Source organism: Gymnogyps californianus, chromosome 2 (assembly GCF_018139145.2).
Source record: "Gymnogyps californianus isolate 813 chromosome 2, ASM1813914v2, whole genome shotgun sequence".
Classification (NCBI taxonomy): domain Eukaryota; kingdom Metazoa; phylum Chordata; class Aves; order Accipitriformes; family Cathartidae; genus Gymnogyps; species Gymnogyps californianus.
The window spans coordinates 168,125,978-168,143,803 of record NC_059472.1 but is presented as its reverse complement, the minus strand read 5'-3'; the positions used below and the strand labels follow the sequence as shown (position 1 = coordinate 168,143,803).

Below are 17,826 nucleotides of genomic sequence, written 5' to 3'. Positions count from 1 at the left end.
CAAGCCACACATTTGGCTTTTCTACTTTCTTCCCTGCCTGAACCTCCTGTCACATCAGAGGACTGCCTCTTTCCTCTTCCTCTTTGTCATTCTTCAAGTGAACTTCTCCTGTCTGACGGCAGAAATGAGACAACGTTGGAGTGGTGCTTTTCTATGTATTTCTACCGCAGAGTCTTTTCTCAAGGGACACCAACATCATAGCAGCCAAAATGCTGAAGCAGAAAAAAGGAGGGTTCCTATCTGGACACACCAGATAGAGGAAAATAACCTGGAGAACTGATAGGTAGAAGTAAAAGAAAGCATCAAGAAAAGAAAAGCAAGAACACCTACAAGAGCCTTAGAAAGGGACTGAACAGAGAGCGGGGAGTCACTGCAATGCAATACAGCATTGAGCTGCACCTACAGCAAATTCCTGTCCTGAAAGACACAGACTCTATCCATCTTGGCACCACACAGGAGGACTCTGACGGCATGCAGCGACCAGCCACGCGCTGCTTCTTAACAGAGAAACTGACAGATTTTGAGAACAACAACAATTACAAAGTACACAAACAGTATATTTTTTTAACTAAAAATAGAAGCTACCTTGGCTAGACAACATATCGTGTCAAGGCATTACAGGAGCTATTGATTTCCATAAGGCATAAACTTAAGCAAGAGGAGATGCCAGATGCTATCTGGAGGTAAGAATGGGTCACTACAAGTATCTGGAACAGTTAAGAAATTTAGACTAGACTGATATTGTGTGATGGCAACAGGTTTCTGACTGCACAAATGGTTTCCCAACTGAATGTGCCGTTTCAAAATGGACTCTTAGAAGTACAAGAAAAAAAAGTTGTAGACAGCTTCTCTCCTCTAACTACCGATGTTACCTCATATGAGTTCCTTTTTTTTTTTAAACACCTATGAATCTTTTAGAGATTTAGTAAGCAGAAACATCAGTATTGCAATTCTTCTTGCTTATCTGCCATATTCACCTTCCGCCATTTCCCAAAAGCTCTCACATCCTAGAATCAAGGTCCAAGTGTTCCAGGTTCCACCCATTTTTAAATAATGTTCACGACAATCCAAAAATCTTTAACTTAGAAAGGTGGTCACTGAACTTTGTCTCAAGTTACAATTCACAGTTCTGTAAACGTGATGTTTTCTATTTCATGCATGTCCATTCACAGCTCAGAATAATCAGACACCAAACCTCAAACAAAGCACTTGGATGCAACCAACAATAAAAAGATCTTTGGAATTGAAACTAAGAAACCCTATATACCATATTTGAGTTCCATCAGCTCGCTCAATTTAATAGATCTGATCACATCCACTACTGTGATATAATGTATGGTATGGATTTTATGCGAAGAACTACCAGAATGCGCCTCTTGACTCTGTAAAAAGGATGGCTTTGGGAGCGGAGAGGAAACAACAGAGCTCTGCAACATCGTGACTAGCATGGAGAGAGAAGACACTGATCAAGAGCCCACTGTTTCTTCCCTTACAAGAACTAGACAACAGCTAGCAGTTTTCAGGATCAGGTATTCCTTTACGTAAGATAAGCTGTAAAAATTCCTGACACAAAACACTGTGAATGCTAAAAGTTTATATGGGTTCAGGAAGACATCAGCAGACTAACCTACATAAATAAAATCCATATAGAGGTACTACACATAACGGGCAGCTTTGGGTCAGAAAGCTCCATAGCTACAAAGCACAGAGTATTTGGATGAAGCATCACTAGGGTTTTGCCTTGCTCCTGTACTTCCATGCAGTCTTCTGCTGCTCCCTGCAACTGGAGACACTGGGCTAAATGATCCAGTGGGACTATTCTCACATTCCTACAGTATTTCTTTTTTAAAAAACAGAAGAGCAATTCAAACACCTCACAGATCAATTACATCTGTGCACCTATATTCATCAGCAAATCCAAGTTTTCTCAGTGAGCAACTCAAATTTGTTTAACAAGCCCATATTGTATAAAATCACATGGATCTCCATTAAAGCCCTAGCTAGAATTAATATGATTTTCTTTTCTTAATTCTGTGTGAACTTTTCTGTATTTGTTAGCCTGCATTTAGTCCAGGGCTAGGAAAGGACAAACCTTCAGTTTCTACTGGCAGCTTACTTACACGGTGTAACGCGGTACAACGTTTTCACTCTACCAGTCTTCTGCAAGTACCTTCCCAATCAAATTTCTTCACTGCGGTAAGGTCCCTTGATTTCTCCACGCTGCCCTACACTCACCCCAAACATTTCCTTGTTTAACAAAACAGGGAATACAAGTGCAGCAAACCAGTGACTCCATGCCAGGACCCGTTCCTTGACGATGTCCTAGCACAGAGAATCGTGCAGACAGCCCTGTGTTAGGGAAGTGGAACAAATTGTCCAAAAACGACAGTTCATGAGGCTCTTTTCTAGCCCTTCTAGTGTTAGCTGATTTATGCTCTAACAAAATAGTATTTATATCCATGATAATTAAAAAATAGTGGGGTATTTTTCATTAGCAAAGTTCTACTTTTTTCAAACCTAATATCCTCCTCACCTCGCTACTTCTAGTAGTGATCTCTACAAACTGATGACTGGCTAGAAGAAACAGTCACTTTTATCCACTTAAAACAGATCACCATTCAATTCGGGGAGAATATCTTTAGTTCTTCCCATTCTAATAAAACAAATATAATTTATAAAATATACTGAAATATGAGTCCTTGAGGTCATCCAGTCCTTCCTCATCTCAAAGAAGTATCACCAGCATCTCCATCATCTTTGATAGATATTTACTTCTTTAACCAGTGCCTAAGAGCCTCCAGTAACAGAGATTTTACAACTTTCCTAATCAATCTCCATCCTTAGATATTATAAATAAAAAAAAAAAATCCCGTTCTCTTTTGATGAAGTCTTCACAGGCCTCCCACTACTACTGCCCTCTGAATTACCCCTCTTTTTGCTTGTTAGTCATGCAGATGACCAAAATCAGAAAAATATTCTTGTAAGTATACGCCACGGATTAACAACTGCTTCTCTATTATTCTCTGCCCCATTTCTTAATCAGGCTAACAGTTTACTTGCTTTCTTAGTAGCAGTGGCTGCTGCTACACACGAGGCAGCTCACAGTGACATCCAAGCCTTCCTCCTGAATGGTTACAGTTCATTTAAAACCCAGCAATGTATGAGGAGATGCCAAACTTATGGAATTCATTGCTCATGCCCTTTTCCAAATCACTGATAAACCTATTAGACACTCCATACAGAACTTTGGGGCTGTGGACAGACCAGACCTGTCTTTTTGTCTGTTTTAACATTGGCAATGAGTTATTTATGACTATATTAAATATTTGTTTACATGATGGCATGCTTTGAGACCCTTCTTTCACTGTACTAAATGCTGTTTCATGTAACACAGTTTCTGTACTTACCCCAAAATTCTATGACCAGATTTGAGAGGTAGATGACCAGAGAAAAAGGAGACTGAGGATAAGCAAAGGAGTCACATAAGTGATACATAGGTTTGTACAAATTAGCAGTCTTGATGTGTAACTAATATTAAACTGTAGAGATTAGCAGGAACTATGAAAAAACACATATTAGCAGAAAATAAATATGGATAAGGACGTAGATTAACAGGAAGAGCTTCCTAAGCACGGCACAGAGGACAAAGACCACGATCACTGTGGGGAAAAGAAGGTGATTTGAACTGACAGCAAGTATATTGCAAATACAGATATGACTTGGTAGTTAAGAAAGGGACATAGACCTTTATAGGTGTATCTTGTGTATAAAGGGCAAGAAGATTGGTTTTGGAAGGAAGATAAAGTGGGAACAGAAAAAGGACAGAGAAGCAGATTAAAAAGGTCAGAACAACAGGACAAGAAAATGAACCTCTCAGCAGCTTCTTGTGTGAAGATGACACAGGCAAGGTCGACAGTACAAGGCACCAAAGAGAAGATTGCTGCAATTGAGTAACAAGAAGACAGATGTCTGGACAAGAGCTTTGACAAGATCTGCACCATGGACCTTCTCAAGGCTATATGGGAAGATACCTGTTTGAGTAAGAAAAAGAAAGGGGGGAAAGAAAGACAGAAAGACAGAAAGACAGAAAGACAGAAAGACAGAAAGACAGAAAGACAGAAAGACAGAAAGACAGAAAGACAGAAAGACAGAAAGACAGAAAGACAGAAAGACAGAAAGACAGAAAGACAGAAAGACAGAAAGACAGAAAGACAGAAAGACAGAAAGACAGAAAGACAGAAAGACAGAAAGACAGAAAGACAGAAAGAGAAAAAAAAGGGAGACAAGGGTAACATCCATTGAAGGGATCCAGCCAGCAGGAAGGCCTATGATAGGGTCTAGAGGATAGAAGAAACAGAGAAAAGGAATGGCCTGCAGGAATATTAATTACTTGGTTTGGGTCAACAAAATTTAAGGCAACAGCTGGACACCCAGAGGGAGATGTCATAAAGACAGCCTGAAATGTACTACTGGACAGTAGAAAATGCATCAATAAAGAGATAAATCAACATAAATGTGGTGATTAAAGCCATATTAATCCATAGAAGTGCTAGAAATAGAGCAGAGAGGAACAAAAAAAAGGACAAAGTAAAGGATGAAGCCTTTGGGGGGGGGGGGCAGGGATTTCTCTCTTCCCACAAAAACAATGTGCAAGACCCTGATGAAACAGAACAGGAGTAAAAGAATTGTAAAAATAAATAACTGAAAGAAATTTAACCTTTTTAAAAGAAGAACTGCTAACCAGAGGTGTAACAAGCTATCAAGAACTCAAGCAGGACGAGAATGAAGTATTGCACTTGAGATTTTTAACCATCAAGAGATTTCACCTTTCAGAGGTATCCTATTTGACTGGGACAAACAAGGAAGAAGACATCTTCTAAGCTGGCAATATGGAAAAGAACAAAGGCAGGATCAGGTGCACAAGAGCAAAGGGCGAAGTGACCTTAGCAAAGGAACATATGTTTCCAGAAAGATCAAGTGAATCCAAAGGCTAACTGCCGTTAGGAAATACTGCAAAATTATCCTGTTCATTTAAGCGTCCACGTAGCAAAAAATTTTCTCACAACATTCTACCTCTATTTATCTCTCCCCATTGGGGGGGGAGGGGGGGGGGAGAAGCCTGCAATAATCAAATCAAATAATGTTATCATAGATAAAATTTAAAAAAAAAGTCATTTGAAGAAGAGATTTTTCCCTGAAATTAGAGCAGAATCTGACTCCAAGGAATTCCAGTAAGTTTGCTACATAACTTGATTTTTCAAGGAATTAATTCAGATGCTGACACGCTGTGGACAATAATAAAACTCAATAGCCAGCAGTATGTAAACTCAAGGTAATGGCTGTGATGGCACATTCTCTTATTTGGGAGGATACAGGACCTGAAGAGATAAAATGAAGTTACAAATTTTTTTTAAATAATGGAAGACTGACTACCCCAACCTGTGTTTTGATCAAAATGAGCCTGCGATGAGGAAGAAACTAAAGGAAAGAACAAACAAGGAAGCAAAAGCAGAACTAAAGGAGATCATCATGGAGGAAAGGAGAGGGTCATACATGAGGTGTTCAGGCAACAGAATAACAGACCAGAAGCTCCAGCCTCACTAACAAGTAGCGGGCAGATGACAAACACATGCAGATATTCCAGGCAAACACAGATATTCAAGCAAGATGCCACTAGTGGCAAAACTCCCAGGGCAGAAAAGGCAGACTCTTCTAGCATCCAAATAAGTAATGGAAATTAGTTCTGCTGTATTCATTCTGGTATAAATTAAAAATTCCCATGCTCAAGAGACTAGCATGCTGCTTTCACATGAAGTCCATCTAGATGTGGAAGAAGCAAATTCACATAACTATTTCCGCCACTCTTCTTGATACTAAAGGAAGACCACTGGTGTGCAAATGCCAACAGAAACCGTGGAAAAGGCAAAAGCATCCCATATGCCCACCCCTCCCGACTTGCCTATGGTTCTGCCCAGCTATAGCCATCCTGAGCCAGACTACCTTAATGAACCCACATGTCCACAACAAAACCACTGCTACAGACCTGCACACCTACTCTTCAGTCATCCCTGTACATCCGCCACTCTTGCAACACACTGCTCCTGCACACTGGCACCACATCACCTCTTCACCGTTCTCACAAACACAGAATGCCACCTAAAAGTCCTTAGCCTTGCAAGTCCCACCATATCCAGGATCTGCAGGACACACGCATCTGGAGTAAGCCTGAATTACGGAGACAACTTAGGAGCCTGCCATGAGCTCCGCAGATTTCTATGATCTTTGCACAAGAGCCCCCACCTGACGTCTTCAGAAAGGTGTCACAGGAGGTGTCAGAATCCTCAAGAGAGAAAACACTTGGGACTAGCAGTATCCAAACAATATCTGCATTCCTTGGGGCTCTTTAACAGTCTTATTTTTGTTAAATGTGTATCAATACAAGAAATCCAAATGTTATAAATGGTGACTGCTCTCAATCACTAGAGAGTCGTTTAAAGAACATCGTTTCCAATGGCAGCAAAACAGGGTTAGCATTTCCCCTTAAATGGAGATCGAAGACCTGATTCTTAAACAAAAGCTGGAATATTTTTAAAGACCTGAAGGATTGCTTTAATTAAGCATGGCACCCTGAAATTCTCTCGTGGGTGAGTCTCCATAGACTGTTACAGATCTGCAGAGCTAATCTCTTCAAGCCCCTGAAAGTCACCTGTTAAGTAGCCAGAGGATACATAAGAGCCAAGACTGGAGACAAGAACCAGAGGCAGTACCACAAGGCTTCATCAGGCTTTCATCAGAATTGTTTTTCAAAACACAAGTTTGATTACAGAACAAAGTGTCCTACAAGCCCATTTGGGTCAGATCCAGTGCAGATTCTGCACCATGATCAGGCTCAAAAGCACGCTATTCACCATTCATGGAGAATCAAAGCAAAAATCACAGCACACATCCCCCCAGCCACAAGCCTATATTATCAATGAATCAGTGCATATTCTGGGGGCTTTACAGACCCCGGTGCTCTCCTGGCAAGGCAGTTACCAGCGCCCCAGGAGCACACTGCAGGAGCCGATCCAGCCCAGCACAGAGCCTCCAGTTTCCACTCATCCCTCTATTCAGAGCCAGCCAGCTCACTAACTTTCCCGACTCACCACCCCATGGACCAGAAACTCAAAAAGTTTGCTTTTCGTAGCTTTGCGAGCCCCTCCTGTAACTTCGTCTGTAGCCATCAGGGTCTGCTCAGCCTCTCTCACTCTCTCTCTTCCTCTTTCTTTCCCTTTTCTGCCTTTTTCTCCAACTCTCCCCTCTGAGTCCTGCTGGGCTCTCACACTTCTAATAGCGCGGAGTGGGGAGGGGGCCCCTTCAGGGCCTTCCTGACGGCCCACTCGCGCTAAGCCTCAGCTGCTGCATTCCTCCACTGATAAGCCAGAAATAGTTTGTGCTGCTGGGTTCTGTGTGTTTACTCTGCAGGGACAGAAAATCCAGCTTTTTAAACCTCTCTGTCCAAACAGCCGAGATAAGCAGGAGGCAAATTGAAAACACGTCTCAGCTTTTCCGTAGCAGTGCTGCAAGCTCTCCTCCTCTGCACCCGGGGATGGTAAATTCAGGGGCAAGGGGGAAGGGGGAGGGGGCAACTTCAGCCGTGACATAAAACTCGGCACCTCACAGAGAGTGTTTTCCCATTAGAAAATGCAGCAGGCGAGCAGTGAGAAACAATGGTTTTCCCTTGCTCCCACTGCTCCTCCTGCACTGCATTTCCAGGCCTTTTCCCCAGGGACCTGGCAGGCAGCACACAGAAACATTCACTGGCAGCATTTCCAGCATGCGAGACTGAGAACTAACCCCTTTGGACAAGAGAGAGGAACAGCAGGAGGCAGAAAGCTGGGAACAGGGAGGGACAGCGTGTGAGAGCGAGGGGAAAGAAAGAGTGTGAGAACAGCGGGAGGAAGGGGGCGGGGGGGCAGCATGGCGACAGCACAACGCCTGACTTGCTTCCACGCTCCCAGCCGCCCACAGCCCCTCTCACGGGGTGACCGCCCTCAGGATGCCTTGGTACCACTGTGACGGATCCATTAGAGACCCCAGGTGATTGACGGACGCAGACAAATTATTAACACCACAGCTGCCGTGAGACATCAGCAGCTCGCTGCTTATCACACAAAGCCCTGCGCGACGACGAGTGTCATCCCAGGACACTGGTGGGAATACGGAGCCCACCTGCCACGCAGGGGAAGGGGGCAGAAAGCGGCAGACCGCCCCCTCCGCGACCGCTTGCTGCGGCAGCGGCCCTGGATGGACATCGGCTAGCGCAGCGCCAGGCGCTGGCAGCACGGCGGCCATTCTGCAAGCAGCAGTGCTGGCTCCTCCATAATGGCAGAGCAGGCAGCGGTGGCCTGGGGCACCGATCTGCTTACCGACAGCTCCTTGTGTGTCTGCGGCTTGCAAGGGGCCGATGTTTCCCAGTCTGCCTAACACAGCAATAGATGAGATGTTGCCAGGTTACGAGAGGGGTTTATTCTATTCCTCTGCTTGAAATTCTTGTCTAGGGGCTGTGAATTTTCTGGCAAGACTGCAAACAGAAGAGAATCAGATCTGAGACAAATAAATTTCTGCCCTCAACCAGTAATGAAAATAAGCACGGAAGAGATACTGCGCCAGCCAGCAGTGAAGAGTAAGCCATGAAGATCATATGTCCTTTTGCCCATGGGGATGAAGGCAACCTCCACTGGTTTTTAGGGGGACCCCAATCCAAGTGCTACTGTGTGGCAACAGCCATAGGAACAACAGAAATTTCAGGAGGGTGACCACTGTTATCAGTTCCCCCTTCCCCCCTCAGTCCCTCAGAAGGAATATGCCAAGCAAAGCAGTGTGGCCTTATTCAGTGCCTGAACTATTCCTGAGGTTCTAGCTGACTTGAACTAAAGGCACGTGCAACCTGGAACCAAACTGCTACGTGTCTGGTGGACTTGGTAGTCTTAGATTAACAGCTGGACTCGATCTTAAGGGTCTTTTCCAACCTAAACGATTCTATGTATGAGCATACCTGGCAAAGTGGCATCGGGCCTGCATCTGCCCGGTTTTTTTTAGATCCCAGAAGCACACAGAAACGTTGGCTCCCATCTTGTGAGCCCTTTCCCCTCCTCCCGGCAAGGCAACATGCGTTTTCTTTAGAGACTGCACTGACTGTTGGCTCCTGCACTTGCCAGAGAAGCATCAGCTCTCCCTGCAGCGGGGTCACTGACACAGGCCTGTGCAGGTGTTGCTATTCCCATTCCTTCAGGGGAACCGCGCAACCTCCCTGGCTGCGTGAAATGGCACACAAGACCTCGCGGCACGCTCAAGCCCAGAGCGGCTCGCTGGAGAAGGCTCCGGGCAAACAGCCGCGACGGCCTCCAGCCCCCGGCACCGCCCGGCCCGCGGAGCCACCCCGCGGCTCGGGCCCTGCGCACCCGCGCACGGCAGGGCCGCCCGCCCTGCCTGCGCACACGGCGCCGCGGAGCGGGAAGGGGCCAGCGGCGGCAGGGCGCGGCTCCAGGCTGCGGCGCGGCGCGCAGTCCCCCCTCGCGTCCCCCCGCGCTCCTCCGCCAGCACCATCGGCACCGAATGGCAACGGCGCGCCCGGCACGGGCAGGGCGTGCGCCAGACGCGGTCCCGGGCGCGCCGCTGGCGGGCGGGCGGGCGGGCGGAGGGCCGTGCCGCAACGCCCCGGGCCGGGCCGGGCCGGGCCGGGCCGCGCCGCGCCGAACCGAAGCGGGCCGCCCGCGCGTCCCCGCGGGCCCCCGAGCGCGGCGGCGCGCATGCCCGGCGCGGCTCCCGTGAAGGTCAGCCGTGGCCTAGCGGGGGACGCGCGGGCGGGGACGGCCGGACGCGCGGGAGGGAGCGGCCTTAACCCCTTCCGCGCCGAGCCCGCCCCGGCCGGGGCCGAGCCGCCGCCCCGGCGACCGCGACTGACCCCGCCCGGCGGAGGCCGGTGTGCAGGGAGAGGCGCGGGGCTCGGGGGGGGGGCGAGCTAGCGTCGCGGTGGGGGCAAGGCGGCCGCGCTGCTCGGGCCGGGGGGGGGCGGCTCCGCCTGTCCGCGCCCCCGCCGGGGACGCAGCTCCATGCCGCGGGCAGCGGCCGGGCCGGGCCGCGGGGCTCGGCGCCGCTCGCCCCCCCCCACCCCCCCGCCGGGAGACGTCCCCGGCCCGGCGCCGCTGCCGCTGGGCTTCCCGGGCTGGAGGTGGGAGACAAAGCGGAGTCGGGCACTTCGCAGGCGTTTTGCGGTTCCCGTGACAGCGAATCCGGCTGTCGGTGGCAGCCGGGGAACTCGGCGAGCGGCGCCGGGCCGCGCTGGCGCTGACGCCCCCGGCCGCGGCAGCCATGCGCCCGCAGCAGCTGGAAGCGCCTCGGCCCTGCGGGCCTTTGTCATCGTTGTCAGCGCTGTGCCAGCGGGAAGGTGTGCGGTACGGGTGCGGGCTGTAGGCTTTTTTAGCTTTTTGATCAGATAAAGTGATAAGCTGCAGTTGCTCCCATCTCCATCAGTAGCTGGCGTTAGTACATTCTGGAGCAGGAGGATATATGATGAAGTGTTACTGAATTTCAGTTTAATGCCGTACAATATGTATTGTATTCTATCCGGATGTTCTTAACAGGCATTATATAAAGAGATTTCCTCAAAAGAACATCAAATTACAAGGTCAGCCACTTGAAAATTAAGGAATGGCAGACTCACTGTAGCCATAGACTGAGTGAGTAAAAAAAAAAAAAGTAATAATAAAACTCTGCTCTTACTTAGTATGATTGTAGTTCTCTGAGTACTTTAGAAAATAAATCAGTAGAAGTAGCTCTTTTGTTTTTGCAAATGGAAAATAAGGTACAAATGGATGGAAGCGACTTGCCCACCATCACCTAGTTGAGAAGGAAACCTATTTCCTGTGATTCTTCCACTCGCCACAATACTGTCAAGGAAAACTATTGCGCAGTGCATTTGCACAAAAGGGTGAAGGTTACAGTGCAAGAATGTCTTCTCCCAAATTAAGAGAAAAAGCGTATAATTTTATTTTACATTGTTTCTTTTTCTATTTTCCCTACATCTTTTTTCATAAAAGTGTAGAAAATAAGTGTCTGTGTTCTTAAAAAAAGTGCCTGGTTCAACCCAGGTCTTCCCCAACTGCTAAAAGTATCCTGGCAGCTCCCAGCCGTTTCTGGTCTAGAAGATGTCACTCTATAACGCTTGTGTTCCTTTACTAGTTCTTGGAGGCTGAGCACGCTCTGGGGCCACCTTTCATGCCTCTACTGCTCACTTCAAGCTCACTTTATGTGGTATTCCTAGCCCATTTTATTTCAAGGAAAGACTGACATTCTTCCTCCTTACCTCTTGGGGCTCTGAGAGGCCACCTTTTCTCCCACAAGTTTGTGTGGTTTGTTTTTACTTCTGTGCTATTATTCAAGCTTTTAGGATTGTTAAACCAAGATGGTCAAGTTAGAAAAGATACGAACCAAGTAGTTGTTTTGGGGAGATATGTTTGCAGCTGCTTTCAATTTTTTGATCTGCAGGTAATTAAAGAAGTACATGAAGGTGCTGGTTGCCTTAAAGAAGCATGGTTTCTCTCATACAATTTTCACTTAAGTCAGCAGCGCTCTGTTCACTGAAACCTGAAAATATTCTCAACAGTTTTGGAATTGATGCAATATAGCATAGAACACATACTGAAAAACAGACAGAAAATATCCCAAAATTGAGGCTCTGCTTATTCTAAAGAAATGACCACTTGTTCCTGAGTTCAGAATTTTTCAGTACTCTCATTAACAATACGGATAATGAACGAGAGAACATGCTTATTAAATTTCCTAGCAGCATATGGTTTGGAGGAGTTACAGGTATGCTAGGAGAGATGATTAAAATTAAAATCCTGAGAAGCTGGAGATGTGGTTTGAAAAAACAGGACATAATTCAATCAGAAATAGCGCAAGTTTCCACATCAAGATAGAAATCGACACCTATATAAATAGAAGATGGAGAACAACTGGCTGAAGAGTATTTTTTTCAGAAAAAAATATTTGGGGATATAATAGATCATAAACTGAGTGTGAGTTAACAGTACTACACCGACACAAAATAAGCAGATAAAAAACCAGAGGAGCAGCAACTGAATGCTGCCCCACTTCTCTCATCCCCTTGGTGGCAGCATAAGCAGTGACAACGATACCCTAGATTCTTCTTTTTCTCCTCCACATTTTGTCTCTGCTTCTTCCCCATCCCTTGTCCTCTCCAGGGCACAAGCAGTCCCAGCTCAACATTTCCCTGAGGCTGCAAAATTAAATTTTGCCAGTATTGCTGAGGAATCCTTCCAAAGTAATCCTTCTGTTGTGGTATGAATTGTTAATGTCTCAACCAGGCTGTCCTTTGCAGTTTGGGGCTCTGTGCATCAGAGAAAATGTGTGTGGGAGAAATCAAGATGGTTCAGGGGAGAACAGTTAAGTGTGACAAGAACTGTAAAGCCCAAAAAGAGAAAGAGAAAATAACAGTCTTCAGATATCCAGAAGGCTGCTGCAAATACAGGGAAGAGCTGCTCCCCATACACACAGCAGAAGAAATAATGGATTGAAATTTCTCCCAGGAAGATTTACGTTAGATATTAAGGAAGAGTACAGCAGTAAAAGTAGAGATGTTCTGGGATAGTTTGTCCAGCAAGGATAGGAATCTCCATCACCCGAAGGTCTTTCAAGAACAGGTTAGACAAGCATCTATCCAGAGTGATGTAGGCAGTGTCGATTCTGGATTAGGGCAGGACAAGGGACTAGCTGATTCCCAGAGGTTCGTTTTGCTTTATTTCCCTACAGAAACTGTATGGAATATCATAAGACAAAGATAAGGCTTTTTTCTACCCAGAGTGGTCTCCCCTGACAGATTCCACAGATCTGATGCAAACAAGTTTAAGCCAATCAAAAAGGGTCCCTTAATTTTTTTATTTTGGAAAAAAGACATATCTGATTGCTACAGCAATGTAAGAATAAGGAATCTGCATATGCAGATTGCTGCCACTTATCCTTTGAGACTTCCCAAGTATCATACAGCTTTTATACTGTGGCTTTTTGCTCTCTCTTTGACTCATATCTTCAGCTACCATCTTGCATCACTGTCTCATAGACCTACCTTTTTATGTTAGGCCTCTCCACGAACTGTTTTTAAAAATCTATCTGCAATGAAGAAATACCATAAGCAATTTGTAGCACGCATAAAGAAAGAAAGAAGACTTGAAATAAAGGCAAAAAAGAATAAATGAAGGCAAAGAAAAGTGTTTGTGTCTGTCTCCAGAGGTTCCAAACATTATTCTGCAGAGGTAGAGAGATAATTACAAACTTACCTGCTGATTATTTTAAAAGCAATCAAAGGCAACAGCAGGGATGCCAAAAGATGGATTAAAAGATATGTAATACTATAGGATGCAAAATAATGAGTCCTCAGTGTTATCATGATATCAACAATACTTGTATTTTACCCAACTCTGCACAATTCTGTGACCTCGTAGTAAGCTGTCTAGCCCTACTATGCCTCTACCTCCACTTTTCCATCCTCACCAAACCCACTTTCCACAGCTTGTGCAGTGACATCTGTGCGTGGCTTCTCACATCTTCTTAGCAAAGCAGCAGAGCGCTACAGGCAGCAGTCCACAATACTCATTTTCTAGCCAAGAGCCAAAGCAGAGCTGCAAAGTATGAGAAGTTAGTAGGAAGACACTGATCCTGGAAGGAGAATAGAGAAGACAGGAGATGGTGTTGGGGGTATGGATTTCTGTTTTTCAAAAGTGAAGGAAATAGAGGAATTCTTGGTGGGGAATCCGGAGGGAACAGAGAAAAAGACCTATCAGCAACTACTCCCAAACCTACTGCCCTCTAGTCCAAAAAGTGTAAGTATCTTCATGATACTTGGTGATTAGAATGATGGCTTTGGGGTGTGTTTGGTAAGAGCACCATAAAGGATTCACCTGCTATCACTAATTGGCAGAACACAGATGGGGGAACCGCTGGGTCAGCAAGTCCGCTGTTGTATAATCAACTGCATAGCACTTCAAACAGTATTCCTATGGGACAGCTGCTACAAAACTGAGTTCTTTGAATGAGTGACTATGTTCTTTTAGTATATCTGGCTATTCCCATTTATTCTTTTACCAACATTGCCCTTAATGGTTCTTCTTTGTGTCTAATGTTTATGCTTTGAAGCATTTATACATAGCAGTCATGCCCACACTCACTCCTCCTTTTGTCAGACTAAACAAGTGAAACTATTATTTGTTCTCTTAAAACTGAGTGCCCATTTCTCATCATTCCATCAGCCTTATCCATGTCAGTCCCAGTTAACCTGTCTAGAACAAGGGCAAACAGAACTGTACCTACAGTCTTCCAGAAGGCCATGTGCTCATGTGGCATTAATACTTGTCTCACCAGCACAAATCTCTACCAAGCTTTGCTAGGTTCACAATTGCCTTCCACAATATTATGACAGCGATAACCCCACATTCTCCTGCAAGTGGACTAATGTACTGGGCTGTTTCTCGTTCTTAATCACTGCCATTAGATAAGCCTCCAGCCTACAGTGCTGATTCCTGTTACAAGTCCCTAAGTGCATGACTGTGCACTATATTGTCATCAGATATCATCTGATTTCTCTTTGTGTAGTCTTCAGAACCATCCAGTTCTTTCCACATAACTTATTCTCTTCTGCTTCAACGATACCCATCTATTTTGCATCATCAACAAATTTAATTACCATGCTTCCTATTTTTGTGCCATGGGCATTACTGAAAATATTAAATTACATCAATCCCAAGGCAAATCCTGAAGAAACTGCAATGTCTTTTGTGTCGTCTTTACTGAGCTCCTTACCTACCCTGCAATTCTTCTATTATCTGTCTTCTGAGTCCCAACTAAATTTTCAGATAGTACTGTATCAAAGGCTTCACTGAAGTCTAGATAAACAAGACATACGCTGTTTCCTTTGCGTAGAAAATTATCTGAGAAAGAGTAGGTTAGTAACCTTAAGCTGCTTCTTTATCCCATCTACCATCTATGTCCTCCTCATGCTCAGTTATTTTCTCTTTCAAAAATCATTCTTGAGCCTTGCATGGACTTGGGATCAGACTAATGCAACTGCCTAGAGTATTCTTGCCCTTCTGTATTATAGGAAAATCAACAGGATTTCCTGTTTCTTTATCAGGAAAAAATATTTTTTTAGAGGCCATTTTGATTAATATTAATAATGCTAGGAATTATATCCTGTTCTCACTGAAAATAATTTGAAAAGTATCTATAGTTTAAGCAAATCAATAATAAGTAAATACTGACTGAAGGATGTATTAATATGCAAAGCTACATAACTGAGAAACAGTCTTAGAAAGCACTAGGAGACTGGAGAAAGCACGTAACCAAAGAAGGAAAACAAAGCAATCTTGGCATAGACTGTCTAATAAATCCACCTCCCATTTCAACTAAACTAGTAGAACAATTAATAGGTGAATACAACCACATCAGACTTAGAGCACAATGGAACTGAGAGCAACAAGTAATACTGGTGATCATAAAAAAACTGCATTGCCAGACAAGCCCAAGTGTCTTTTTAAATTATTTTATTTGGCAGAATAATTACAACAATTACAAACAGATTAGCCCCCAAAAAAGTCACAGTTAATCTCAAATGGTACATAATTATAGCAAACATCAATGACTTTGGAAAATGGCAGCCAGTGGGAAATGGCAAATGTAACTTAAATGCAATGTAGTAAAACATCGTTATATGCCTGGAATTCTTAACATGAACATAATTTGTATGTAATTGCCAGGAAAAATAAAAATTACTGAAAGGTTATAAAAAAAAGGTTATAAACAAATGATAAAAACAAGTGGAAGGGAAGTGGCTACTAAGGACTCCAAGGATGGTTGTTATATCCAGATTGTTTTACTATCTTCAAAGATCTAAAAGAGGGAAGTAAAAGATATGTAGATTAAATCCTCAAATTAGAAGATTTTGGAGAAGTTTCACAGCCAGTCAGGACAGAGGATAAAAAGAAATCAAATGGGCCTAAAATGTTAGACAGAAGATTTAGGCTGGAAAAACCTCAAGCAGGTGGTGGAAGATAAATCCTGAGGTGAAAGAACTGTGCTATGTCTGTAGCAGCAGGTAAGATGGTTTTCTAATCTTTTCAGCATTCCATTCACCTAGTACATAAATACATATATGAAATCACAGGAATACAGAAATGCCAGGCACAGCAACTCATGACAGAGACACGATTACAGAACTCAGGCTTCAGCTGGACAATAGGCTTTCAACCAAGGCTCTTTTTGAGCAACCGAGTGTTGCAAAAGTGGAAAACTTCTGGCTCCAGCACAATACAGTGGTTTGTCTCCTCGTCCCTCTCACCAGAGCATAGGCACAGCAGGCTGGCAGATTACAGCTTAGAGCAACACACTGCACTTGGCAGTGGGGTCATGAAGTCATAAAGTGTGCACAGTTACACACTGCATATGCTCCCAGAAAAAAAGCATGTCTAAATGACAAGGCACGTAAATGGTGGCACAAGTTACTTGTTAAATGGGCTTCAAAACATATGTAGAAGAAACAAAGGCAGAAGAAACATAAGTTGAATCATTACGGCATTCAGCGCTTTGCAAAATAAACTGAATTTACAGTGGTAAAACTTAAATAGCAGAGGGGTGTGTTTGTGTGTGGATGTGAACTGTGAGAGGTAGAAGGGTTGTACCTTATGTCATATTATCTGTCACATTTCACAATTCTTCCCATTCTTGGTACTCAGTTGTTTCTAGGGCCTGAGAGTACTAGGAGGTACAGATAAAAACAATGTAGTCTCTGGCCTTTACAGTTTACAAATTAAGTTAACAGATGGAAATCGAAAGAGCGCAATGGAACACAGAGAGCACCAGTCATCCTGACAGGCAGTGGACTTGGCACACCAGCTGTCTAGCTACACTTATTTTGAATAGCCACCAAATTCCTACTCTGTGCAGCCCATCCTTGGCACCTGTTTTCTGATCAATTTATACCCAGCCTGCAAGTTGAAACCATAGAAACAACATACTTGTGGGGGATTTTGACTATCCTATTCTCTCTTGGGAAATAAGTATGCTTCATTCTTCAAAGAGATTCCGTAGCACTCAGATGCTACAACCAAGCTAGTACATGTACATATGATACAGCAACACTGAATGTTAATTATAAATATGATGCCAAATAATATGACATAAATCTCTGCTAAGGTTATAGAGAGAAAGGCTTTCTAAATTGTTAGTTATAAGCCGGAGATACCAAGAAAATTAGAAAATTATTTCTTTAAATTCCTTAAGATCTTGGATATTAATCTGGAGTAGGATATTCATCTAGTCTAAACAAGCATAAAACAAACTTTAAAAATTAGTGAAAAGTTTATGTAATGGAAGGTCAATCACTAATATTCTAACCATAAGAAATACAGGGAGCAGAATACTGGGGGAAAAAAAAATCCAACACAAAAAAAAGCTTGTCATATTTCTGCTCTTGAGAAAAGCTTGTCTATAACGTAACTGATTCCTTTCCTACTGCATCTGATCTGTAACAACTCTTCCACTTAGCTGATTTTGTCTTAACAGTTACTCTTTTTTTTTTCAGTTTCTCCACCTCCTCCTGCTATTCGAGTCAATCCTTCCTTTCCCCAGTCAAACTCCTGCCATTGTATATCTCACCACTGCAATTCTGTCTCTTCTGAACTTGGCAAATACTTTTTTTACTCTGATTAAATCCACTTGGAATGCTGCTGTCAAAAATTTGCTCTGAAACGGTCTAAAATGCCAAATACAGGA

General features: G+C 44.2%; 1 protein-coding gene across 1 annotated transcript in view; it reads right to left on the bottom strand.

The window, feature by feature from the left end:
* Positions 1 to 7,271, bottom strand: part of SMARCD3 (SWI/SNF related, matrix associated, actin dependent regulator of chromatin, subfamily d, member 3) — a 75,726-nt gene extending 68,455 nt beyond the window's left edge. Inside the window, exon 1 of the mRNA XM_050891686.1 lies at positions 7,146 to 7,271. Within this exon, the coding sequence (XP_050747643.1) occupies positions 7,146 to 7,223 (78 nt within the window). The 5' untranslated portion in view covers positions 7,224 to 7,271. The remainder of the gene's footprint in view (positions 1 to 7,145) is intronic.
* Between the last annotated feature and the right edge of the window lie 10,555 nt (positions 7,272 to 17,826).